General features: G+C 37.9%; 1 protein-coding gene across 8 annotated transcripts in view; it reads left to right on the top strand.

Annotated features, from left to right (window-relative positions):
* The window catches only part of nbea (neurobeachin), a 355,187-nt gene that overhangs the window by 180,600 nt on the left and 161,812 nt on the right, over positions 1 to 12,775 (top strand). For all 8 annotated transcript variants that reach the window (XM_012957925.3, XM_002934020.5, XM_012957924.3 and 5 more), the window contains 2 exons: positions 77 to 138; positions 11,313 to 11,377. In XM_012957925.3, coding sequence (XP_012813379.1) covers positions 77 to 138; positions 11,313 to 11,377 — 127 coding nt within the window. The remainder of the gene's footprint in view (positions 1 to 76; positions 139 to 11,312; positions 11,378 to 12,775) is intronic.

The raw sequence follows: 12,775 nt of genomic DNA, 5'->3' as shown, positions 1-12,775 counted from the left end.
TTTTGCTGTTTGTTGGAGTTTGTGTCATTGTATAATCCATTGCAAATGCTAACCTAATCTTATTTTGCCAACACAGGACTGGTTTGCATGAAGTCCAGCACGTCGGTGGTTGAGTTGGTCATGCTGCTTTGCTCCCAGGTGAGTTTTATGAATGATTCTTTTTACTGCAGTAGATTTGATGCTTTTCCCTCTGTGTGACATCCCCAGAATCTTCCGCATTATAAGGTGCATACATATATTATCATTTTACATCAAATACCAACAGTTATGCCTTCATATTTTTGGAAGATGTTTTGTGCATTAAGTTAAACCTTCATCACATTAAAATCATTTCTCATAGAGGTAAAAGTAATGCTGTTCAACGTTACTAAAAAGTATATATGGGATTACAAAATGTGATTTTATGTGCTTTCCATTTATTTGTCCTTTTGTCAGCATTTATGGTAGACTCCATGTCCTAAATTAATCTAGACACCCCCACTTCCAGGTAGAAATAATACTATTACCATTATTTACATAAACATTCTCTGGCCTACTCCTACATTTAATGGTTGCACCTTATAATGAAGATTTTATGATTTACACAAATGTTTCTAATTCTTATAATTGACAAGAGTCAAGGTAAAAGCTTTACTGAGATTTCCAAGAGTGAATTTCATTGGGGAGTTTCTTTGCACTCCTTTATGTCCTGTTCATTATTAATACTAACATATAAATTGATATAGATATAATTTACAATTTAAGAAATTGGTAGTCTTTCCTTGTATATACAGCTATGGAATCCACTATCTGGAAACCACTTATCCAGAAAGCCCCAAATTACAGGAAGGCCATCCCCCATAAAGTCCATTTTAATCAAATAATTCAAATGTTCAAAAATGATTTCCTTCTTCTGCAATAATAATATAACAGTAGCTTGAACTTGATCCCAACTAAGATATCATGAACGCTGATTGGAGGCAAAACAGATTCCAAGCATTCAGGATAACGGGTCCCATACTTGTAATATATATTTAATGAATACCATTTTAAAATAAAAATTTTAAAAAAAAAATAGTTATAGCTTTGCACATAGTAATGTATGTGGCCCTACTGCTTTACATAACAAGATGATATTGATTGTCAGTGTGCCATTGTTTATTAAGCAAAGTCAAGCAGCCTGGCCGTTGGAGTTACACATAAAATTGTACATTTTCGTTATTTTTACAATATCCCATTTCATACCTTTTTTTTTTTTTTTTACCAAAATTACAATTTCAGGACCCTTTTTGTATTTTCTAATTTAAGTTTTTACTGGAATTGATACTTTTTTGGGTCCCAAAATGTATATATGTTTTCCCCAAGTTTCCGCTCATCTACAGTTAAAACTCTGTTTACCACAGCTCTCTGAAAAGTGTAGAAGTGAGGTTCTGAAGTAATACCTGAAAGATTCCTAATCCTTCCCTGCATTTATTCATTGTAATGTATGGGTAAAATATAATGATTTATGGGCATATTGTTTCTCATTTTTAGTGACTTTTCTTTAAACATACCTAAGCCGATCATGCATTTTTCCTAAATAACACATCAAACCATGGGATTAATATAGTTATGAATGGTGTTACATTCAATTCCATGTTTGTAGTCTTACTATTCCTTGTGACTGCACATTTTTCCTTAATATTTCACCACTGATTTTACTAACAAAATTAGTATTTTATTGTAAATACAGTTTATTCTACGTTAAATTGCATCCAGCAAGAAATATTCCCATATTGAATGTAAAATTAGCGATGAAATATTGACATTGCTCACTGGTAATCTGTTACATGTGTTCCCTACGCTTTGTTATTTATAAACTCTACATGAGAAAATGAGTTATGTTTCCTGTTATTTGCTTTAAATGAATACAAAACAGGAAAATTCAGCATTACTTGCTAATTTTATGGTGAAATTAGTTATATTCTTTCCTCAGAAAAAGATGTTGCTTGTGTGTAAACACCATTGTGCTGTTTGCTGCACAGATAATAATAATCAGATTTATTTTGAGCTTTACTGCTGAGACTGGTGGAATGCAGGAGTCCCTTACCTGCTGTTTGGATGCCCATGGATCTCCAGACGCTTGCTTCTTCCCATAAGGAAACCATTAAGTCCTGTCTCTGGCTCTTTAAGCTTGGTTCAATAATGGTTTGAGAGAAGTTAAAAAAAAATATATCCTTGGCAGGAATCCTCAATGGGGTTCTAACTTCAAACTATCTCCTGAGAGGCACAAATTGTTGCCTATTGGTAAAGCCCTAGGTTCAGGAAAAAAATTCCAAAAGATTCAAGATGGCCTTTAAAGGTTTATGTCATGTTGGACTGTTTTCTCCAGTTTTCGCACAGTTTTCAAAGCATTTGGCATGAAGAGGGAAATGCTACTTGCATTCCTCACCTTTTGTTTTTGCTGCAGTTTACATGAAAAAACCGGGCAGTGTAATATGAGGTTTGCGATGGCCTCATCATCTAATCAGAGGTCTAGCATTACTCATTGCTGGCTCCAGCAGATCCTGCCATTAGCGGCCCTAGAGATGAAATTTTGCCTCTTCTATTGATTGAAGGAAAGAGTGAGAAATTTAAGCCCTATTACAGCGCTTTTTCAAAGAACATTTAGCAGAACCGTATGTACCAAATGCAGCTAATGGATTTTCATATTGCATGTTTGGAAGATATATGGAGAAAAGTGAATGGTTTTCATTTCAAAAAAATGTCAGTCTTTCATATATCGAATATCCCAGCGCTTGTTGATTCACAAATAGCAAAATGATATGACAATTTCAATAGCCCTTCCAACAAGGGTAAAAGGTTGCAGCTTTTTCTGTTTTCGCTGGGTCTCATTCAGTGGTTCCCAAGTTAAGGAAAGCATAGGAATGCAATTTTACCTTTAGTGTATATGCAAAATAACCACTTGTGCCCAAGCTATAATCATCAAGTATTTGCTATTTCTCATGATTAGAATCTGGGGGACTATCAGTCAATGTCATACGAAGATGTCTATAAAGATCATGTGTATACTTCCAGCCATAATCCCTTGGAATGCCCCCATCTGTCCCAGATCCTCCTCTTGGACACTGTTGAGAAAAATTGTAGCACTTTTGGCATTTGGTTGTTTATGGCTTTCCCATTGCAGCCGGATGCTAGGTTGGTGTGAAAAACAGTCCTATGGTTCTAAGGAGCACGTGGAACCGGGGTTTATAATTGAATAGAAATAGCACATATTTTCAGTTTATAAATAATGGTATTTAAAAAGAGAAATGTACAAGGGCTTGTTGGGCATTTATTATAGCCAAGCTATTAAAAAAAAAAAAAACTAGCGCTCTAAAATTTAAAATTGCAGTGGTTTAATTAATCATTATGCCATTTCATTTTTTTTGTTTTTTTTTATATCAAGTTACATCTGTTAGCATAATTATAGTGTGGAAGACATACGTGTGTAAAACTTTCTAAATTGAGTAAGGTGAAAGCTACTGTCACACTTCATTCTATGTCACTATTTCAGTTTATGATGAATTCCAAGTTTCTGTAATTTCCATTATGATGAGATGACAGAAAGAACCCTTAACCTTCAGGTTCCAATCTTTCTGTAAAACAGATTCCATACTGTACCTTAAGAGTTCAGAGAAGTGTAAATTATATACATTTGTGCCCTTTATTGAACATCTTCTCTAAAACAAAATAACACTCTATATCAGTGATCCCCAACAAGTGGCTCAGGGGCAACATGTTGCTCACCAACCCCTTGGATGTTGCTCTCAGTGCCCCCAAACCTGGTAGTTATTTTTGAATTCCTGACTTGGTGGCAAGTTTTGGTTGAATAAAAACAAGATTTACTACCAAATAAAGCCCCCTGTAAGCTGATAGTGTGCATAGAGGCACCTAATAGCCAATCTTAGCCCTTATTTGGCTCCTCCATGAACTTTTATGGTGCTTGTGTTGCTCTCCAAGTCTTTTTACATTTGAATGTGGCTTACGAGTAAGAAAGGCTGGGGACCCCTGCTCTATCTATATAATATAAATTGAATTTTCCTGAAGCTTTTTGTTTTTATTGATCAATGTAAGGCCTGTCTAGCAGGGCAGGTGTAGTAGTGATGTGCAGGTCAGAAAAAACTCAACCCACACCTGATCCTAACCCAGAGCTGTCAACTTTTGAAACCAGCAAGCCGGGAGATCTGCACTGTGCGAATCATGGCACCACTTATTTTGCAGCACGTGGTCTAAGGACATCATTTTGTGATTCACCTTACATGTGCAAATGTCATTCCAACTCCGCAGAATATTTACTACACATGCACAGTAGGCCCTTTGCGTCAAAAAAACTATTACTTCTCATGCACACAAACTTTTTAAAAGAGAAATGGAAAACTTGGGGGGTGGGGTGCTTACAGTGTTGAATATTCGGCCCCCAGCAGTAGATATCTAACATACTGACATGTAAGGCCAATTTTGAAATTGAATTACAGTGAGCACTAGTAACCCACATAAATCCAAGCAACTTGTATTCTGGCAGAGCAGTACAGAGAAAGTGAACAGTCACGTTTATGTATCTATAAACACCAGCAAAGTCTGAAAAACCCCAGCCAAACACATTAAACAGTGAATAAAACTGCACAATATTCTTGTAACTACATTAACAAGCAGATAAACTGACAACTTTATTAGCTCTTACTCACCATATCTACATGCGCCAAAGGAGGCATGACTTGAATCTAGTTCATGAATGGAGAGGGTGGGGGACAGAGAGCAGTAACCACAAATGCCTCTCTTCAGAGTATTGAATTTTTATGTTCATTATATGCAGTGATAAGTGAAATGTTTTGCCAGGTCTCCCTGTTAAAAAACACCCATAGACTCCACTGGAGTTGTGCCATAAAAAGTAAAAGTCGACCATTAACTTCAGTGCATTTTCTGAATTTTTTGGTGCAAAGAAACGGGACTGATTCACCAGTCACTATATGCATATAATACACTAGAGTCATGAATATCATATGAATTATATCCTTATAAACAGTGCTTACTGATGTCATTGGTTATAATGGCTGCCCCATATTTAGGTCATGGAACTCCACTGTGACTAATAATATACAGTCTGGCAATATTGGCCAGGTGGATCATGGAGGCTGAGGCAGGCAAAGCACATATTTCTGCCCCCCTAAGCTGGCTCCTTTTTCTGTGGAGAACACTGGTTATACAAAGCAGGGTTCATTATTCCCTTTATTCATTACAGTAAATTTTGCGTCTTAATTGTCCTCCTTGGAATCTTGTACTTTAATAGTGCCCATAGTGAGTTCAAGCTCCCGGTTTGTTACATTATACTCTTTACTGTAGCTACAGGGGGCAATATCTGTCCTCCATGTTCCAAAAAGGAGCATTGGCTGGATGAGATGGGGGGTCCTGAAGACCAGTGATGCCAAGATTTGGGGAAAATCACTCCCCTAGATACTCTGGAAGCTGAGCATTACTGTTGTATTGGGGTGAAGATTTCACTTGCATATTTAGAGCTTAGAACTGTTAGTGATAAAATGTTTTCATATACCAGAGTATGAGTTCAGTGGGGCTCTGACTAAATGTTGGACCTCAATAGGAGGTTTGTGCCAAAAGTTGATGCAAACCTTTGTCCTGTGGCTATTCGCTAGATCTACAATTTAGATATTTAATGTTTTGTGGGGGCAGGCTCCATCATTCATCTGCTTATAGCTAAAAAGAAATCCTCCAGTGGTTTTTCCAATGACTTATGACAGTCTAAAGACTTTTTGATGGGTTTATACGGTTTTTTGCCCATAAGAGGAGGAATCCAGTTTCTGTATACATACAAAAAAGGAAGTGGAAATGCAGAGTTTGTTTTTCTTCCATTTACTACATCAAATTAAATATGTTTATGGCCCGTACATGGGAAATTCCATGTTAACGACTGTAGATTAGCAAAAATGTCAGCTTTTCGTTTTTGCTTATCTGAGCTCCTGAATAAATGTAATATTGCCAGAGGCTCCCATCTGAGGTATGGTCTAAATTTACATGAAATATCAGATTACGAACGTCTGAAGGTACATGTCATAGATAATTCAGTTCATATGGACGGCTGTTTCGACTCTAAAGGCTGTGCAATCAAGGCCCCATTACCCAGAGGAATTCTAGGGCAGTAAATATATATATTTAAGGCTTTGGAAGCCCTTGTATGAAGCAGAGAGCCATTGACTTGGCCATCGCCCTTCATTTTTGCTCCTGTCTGTTCCTTGAGTTTGAAACACGTATGTTTTTGTTAGACGACAGCGTCCTCATGCTATGCAAAGCATTTTGCCAGCATCTGCTGCAAAACATTATCTAAAAATGATTTTGTTGTTTTTCACGTTATGGTTACCATATGTGGCTTTAAAATGAAATGAGTTCAAGAAATGGATATCCACTGCAATCAAATTTCCAAGCACATTTGTTATGCTTAACCGTTTGAGTGCTATGCTGGGCTGTCTGTATACAAACATGCATAATCATCCACGGGGCTGGAAATTTCCTAGTGTGCGCTAATTAGTAAAGGGAAACTATACCCCAGAATGAATACTCAAGCAGCAGATTGTTTATATCGTCTGACGTGGCCTGTTAAAGAATCTCACCAAACTGGAATATATATATATATATTAGTAAATATTGCACTTTTATATCGTTTCCCTTGAGCCACCATATTGTGATGGGCTGTGTGCTCCCTCAGAGATCAGCTGACAGGAAATAATGCAGTTCTAACTGTAACAGGAAGTAGTGTGGTTGTAAAAGACAGAACTCAGTCTATTCATTGGCTGATGGGGCCTAACATGTATGGGGGCCTTGGCTTGTTTGTGTGCACTATGAATCCTATGATCCCAGGGGGCGGCCCTTAGTACTTAAAGTGGCGATTTTCTATTTAGGATTACCCAGTGGCACATACTACTAAAACCGGATATTTTTATAAAAATGATTTATTTAGATGAAGCAGGGTTTTACATATGAGCTTGTTTTGCAATATATTTTTATAGAGACCTACATTGTTTGGGGTTTTCCTTTAAGTTTATGAGTTTAATAAAAAGTTTAAATATTTTGACCTTTGACTAGTGAATCACATCTATATTATTCATACCCTCTGTCTGAGTGTTTAGCATGAGTCCATTGGCATATGTATTTTTCTAGGTAGACTTGGCTTTCACTTGAAGCGTTGCTGGCACTCAGATACAAATGGACCAGATTTGACCCCTTTCTCCATAGTTTTTAGCTACCTTTTACATCTCATCTAAAGGCCTAAACTGACTTTATCACCGCAATCACTGCAACTATTGCAGCAAGCAGCACCATTCTTAATACTATGCCAGTTTGATATCACGGCGTTGCAGTGATCACAACTAAATGGACCACTGTCGGTCACTGCCCACTGATGATGATGGAAAGAGCAGCGAGTTGCTCTACAAATGTACCCATTAAAGTGTTAAAAAAATTCTATTATTCTTGGCAATTTCTGTTGTTGGTCTCTCCAGTCTGTCATAGCTTTGATGCTGTCTTTTAGGAGTGAGTTTTCAAAACCAGCCATGCTGAAATTCATTTCATTTTTACTTTGATGACTAGCAGATCTGCTTAAAAAAAAGTTATCTGAAGGAAGACAGGGCTTTTTTGTTACTTGTAATTATTTCCAGATTTTGTTCAGATGATTTGGTGGATAGTTTTCTTAACTCTCATACTGGAACATCAAAACTGATCAGCTCTTCCATGCTTGAGTCCGTGCTTAACCTACTTCTGAACAGTGTTGGGGTCATTTGTGATGATGCAGTTGCTAGAGCGATAACCCCCATATGTAATAAGGGGCACAACGTTTACCCAGGTGCAGTAACCAATAAGTTGTTTGCTTTTAACCTGTGACCAGTTACTCCTACGTGCTGACATATAGCACCTATGCACATAGTATTGCCTAACCGCACTATAAACACAAAATATAGCCTCTTAGTTCTCATTAAACAAGCAATTGCATCTGGGGGCTTGCCACTCTCTCAACTTGCAATGGATTCAAGATGAATAAAGTCAGGGTAGTAATAGGGTACATCTATGTGGCTCTTCTTGCCCACCCTTCTGGAAAAGAGCACTGTATTCATGGGAAGGATGTAGGTTCTTGAACACCATTCAGTAAACTGGCCAGAAGCACTGACCTTGGGGCAGAGAGTTAAATACATGGCGACTTGGCTCTGCTGTTTATTTGCATTATGCACCCTTTCCCATTGTCAGTAAATAACTTCCTCTATGTAATGCTGGTATATCCACTGTTCAGGGTATTTGTTTTTAAATGTATTAATTGTTGATGTAATGGCCAATATCGCTGTTGGAGCTGTGGAGAAACCTGTAGTCATATTCTCTACAGTTTTATAGGTGACTGCATTACAAAATATAAATGTATGTAAGATCTCTGTAATTGCTAAATAGAAATTGTGTGTGTCGTGGATAATAATCGAATAACAAGTTTACAAATCTGTGGCGTTATCGCTGTATCAGCCATAGTTCCAAAACTAACAAGGGCAGTAAATAAGTGTATACCCCTAAATGTCACTCACAATGACTGTCATGCTGGGCTGCCTAAAGTATCTAAAGGAGTAAATGAGCATTTTCTCCAAATCTCTAGCCTTTACTCTGCACCCCCCCAGTCAAGACTTTGGGTTTCTCTTGGGGAGCCAGGCCTACCATTGGTAACCACTGATGTAGAGGAACATTTTGGCCTTACTAATCCTAGTATGTACTATGCAGGATATTCACTTCAGAATGGTATAGCATTTTGTATATATTTGATTAATTAACGTGTAAAATTGTCTCTATTGTTCATAGAAGGACATGGTGGACTGAGTACCAGCAGCAGTGTTAGATTCACCAAATAAGATGGTTTCTCAAAAACCATATTTCATAACATAAAATGTCCATATGTAAAACAGAATCTGCCTGCTTTCATTGCTTCTAAACTAGACTAATAAAAATAATTTCTCAGTGCCCCATGTATCAGAGACAGCCTGAGCTCCTGGCAAGCAGGGAGTTAATTCACCAGCACCGACTCTGAGCGCAATGGCTCACCTTAATAAATCCCAGCCTATGTTTTTTTAAACATTTTACTTCTAGGCATGGTATTAAATTACTAACAAATAATAGGTGAATAGGTGCTTACAGGGTATAGTCAGAAAACAAATTGCTGCTCCCTGTAGTATTGAAGCCTGGGGGCACCAATTAATATCACCCAGGTTTCTTTCTTTCTCACAGCTCACCCAAGTATCATTCCCAGAGACTTTCCTTTGTGTAAAGCAAAAAATATATAAATATCTGTAAACATCATGAATCTCTTTGAATTGTAATTCATTTATTTAACAATTTTCTTTACACAAGAAGTCAAATGAAATGATTGTACAAGCATGGGATCACTTATCTGGAAACCTATTATCCAAATGCTCCGATGGCCATAGACACCATTCTCTGTAATAATAAAACTGTACCTTGTACTTGGTCCCAGTTAAGATATAATTAATCCTTATTGGAGGCAAAATAATCATATTGGGTTTAATTAATGTTTAAATCATTTTTAGCAGACTTAAGGTATGGAGATCCAAATTACAGAAAGATCCCTTATCTGGAAAACCCCCAGATCCCAAGCATTCTGTATAACAAGTCCCATACCTGTACTAAAATGCAATGTCTGTCAGTGTCCCCAAAAGAAGCAGTTGGTTAGGAAAAACACTTTTGGTGTCCTTTTTGCCATTTCATTCAAGACACTAAGAATGGGCAGGGGGCAGCTTACCATAATGTATAAATGACAGGTATTCTCCATTTGTTGACTAAATTTGATATCCTTCAGTTTTAAAATTTATATAGGTTTGCTGGAGAGCCCATATTCCTATATTAATGAAATAAAAAAGACTGGTAATTTATTTTATTTGATAATTGTGTGCAGTTCAAGATGCTACATAATTCAAAAGAAATACATCACACAGAATTATCCATGTTTGCCGGCAGAATCCCTGAGGAATTTCTTTTCCAGCACAGACTTATCGTGTCTCCCAGTACAGGCTGGGCAGAGACAAGTTGCCCTGCTATGGACAGCTGCATTTATGGCCTGGTTCGGCTCACCATTCTGCTCAATATCTCTGTTGTACCTTCTTCAGGTTTTTCTTATAATTCCATTATAACATAGTCACAGACCTAATGGGTTACTTTGGGCAGTCTATAAGTGACCCAATGGTTTCTTAAGGTGAGCCAGAAAAACCTTTATAGAACCAGGGGAAAGTGAAGCAAAAAAGAGCTTACCAACATATGCCCTTGTCAAAAGTGCAAACTCTGCACTACATTGTACTATAACTAAGGTATATAAGATATTTTTAGTATGTATGTAGAGGAATCCAAACTAAAACTCTACATCAAGGGGGAATGGAAAAACAAACAGGACATTTCTCCTGCAGAAGTGAAATCAAAATCAGTTGACTTGCCCAGGGCTTCCAGTCTCTCTGGCCTTGGATCCTTCTATTGCCTAATTTGTGCAGTGGGGTTTTCCACTGCCATCATCTTTGTGACAGAAATGGCAAGAACAGGTATGCTTCAGTAATGGCATTTTTACAATCATTGTGGAGATCTTGCTAAACACTCAGTATTTCCAACAATCTGAGCTGGCTGGCTGTGGAACCAAATGCCAGTCATATTCAAAAGGGTCATCAGTAGCTAAGGACCTCACTTGTACCAAGATAGGGTTCTTCTGCTATTAGATCTGAGCAATCCTCTGATCGGATTGGCCACTGATTGTTTAGATCACACCTCCCACACACGGAGGACTATATTGTGTTTTAAAATCCACAAAATTGGGCAGCCATATTTAGCAAGTTTAAATGTGGTCATACACGAGCAGATTTAAGCTGCTAATTCTAGTCCTTCTGACTGATTCCGCAACTTCTCTGCCTGTGTATGGGCCCTTTCAACAGGCCTCCCTGACCGATATTTGGCCAGAAATCACCTGATTTTTCTGTCTGATTGAGGACTGCTTTTGTACTGCAGCCTTTTGGCCCTAGCACGATATTGCCCACCCATATAGGGGGAAAGGTTTGCTTGTTTGGCGACATCGCCAAAGGATTGAATCTAACTGTGTATGGCCACTTTTATGTCTATGTCATTCTAAAGCTTTATTGATATTAACTCTGAATGACACACACAACTGGCCAGTCATATTGCAACATCTTTGTTTTAATGCCTACATTCACCTAAAGCTTTGTGGATATACTTGTTATATGAATATAAGTAATTTACCAAATGATTTGCTTGTTTCCCTCTAGGAATGGCAAAATTCCATTCAGAAGAATGCAGGACTTGCTTTTATTGAGCTCATCAACGAGGGCAGGTAAGAACCCCCAAATGTCACTTTATTTAGCAAATTTGGAAATCTTATTCAGATTTTATTTTCTCTGTTTGGTTAATGCCTTTGTGCTTCAGCATATTGTTTGTTTTTATTTTATGCACTGTTTGCGCTTTCAATTGCCTGGGAAACCTGCACGCCGAACAAGGAGGCATTAAAGGTTTAGAATGTTTATCCAAGATTTGGCCCCCGTTTCAGTCCTGTAAGGTTGTTTCACACAGAGGATCTAGGGAAAACAGTCTGTAAATCCATCTGCTGTGCCATCTGTTTTGGGTTCTTTAAACCCATTTGCCGCATTTACACGTCTGTGCAATCAGCAGTTCATAAGACAGAATATGAGTTGAAAGACTTGATGCTGTCCAAGGTGCTGAGCAATAAGCGCCCACTGTCAAATTAGCCTGATCCTGCCCAAATAGTCATAGGAACAGCGTTGTTAGCAAAGCCGAATGCAGTTCTCAATGTCATCTATTTTGAGAATGTATTCTGTATCCGTATCAGTTATTCATGGTGTTTATTGGTTCTGATTAATCCCCCAGATTCAAAAAGGGCCCCTGTATCTTTGTTGAAACTACATATGAAATAATAATCCAAGTTATAATAATCATTAGATATTTAAGTGTTCACATAGGGATGTCCGGCTGTGGAACTGCAACGCTCAGATATTAGGGTATCAATCGTGCCTCTTCTTTCTGATGATTTTTGTCTTAAGAAGTGTAAGTTGGTTAGTTTAGCAAACTCTCATTCTGGGGACCCGCAGCCATTCATTGGTCATTCTGTAATTTCTCTACAGTAATTGTCCCCCAGTGGCTGCAACCTAAACATTAAATATCATAGGTAGGAGCTTCAACCTTCCTTCTTTGCTTTCAACTGCATGTTCTCTATACTCCCACACTGCCCCACTAAATCTGCAGAGCCAGGAGTTCCTGTTACCCAGTGACTTTGCGGCGGCCCTGTTCTGATCCTTGCGCCTCTTTACCGGCTCTATTTCCTGAAACCCTTCTGGGAATTCAGATAGGAATCTGAAGAGGGGAACATCGTTATAAATATTTATTCTCCTCAGCCGCTGCACTTGTGAATGCAGTTCATCAATCATAGCCGGGGTGTGTAATTGTGCAGTTGTCAACAATTAACAGGACATAAACAGTTGATGAATGGGCAGTTAAATTAAAGTGTTCCCAAGGACAGTCTGAAATTATAAACTAGGTCATTGAAAATATTATAACAAAAGGATGCTATAATTAAAACAAAGCAAGCGTAATGGGATGTAAAATTTCCTGTAATGTCTGTACCTTCATGTCCGGATTCCAGAATTCGAGTCTGAATTGAACCACATAAAGGAACTTCAAACGTTCAACCTTAAAGCCTTATCTTGCCAGGGAGGTG

This window comes from Xenopus tropicalis, chromosome 2 (assembly GCF_000004195.4).
Source record: "Xenopus tropicalis strain Nigerian chromosome 2, UCB_Xtro_10.0, whole genome shotgun sequence".
NCBI classification, from domain to species: domain Eukaryota; kingdom Metazoa; phylum Chordata; class Amphibia; order Anura; family Pipidae; genus Xenopus; species Xenopus tropicalis.
This window is presented reverse-complemented; position numbering and strand designations above follow the sequence as displayed.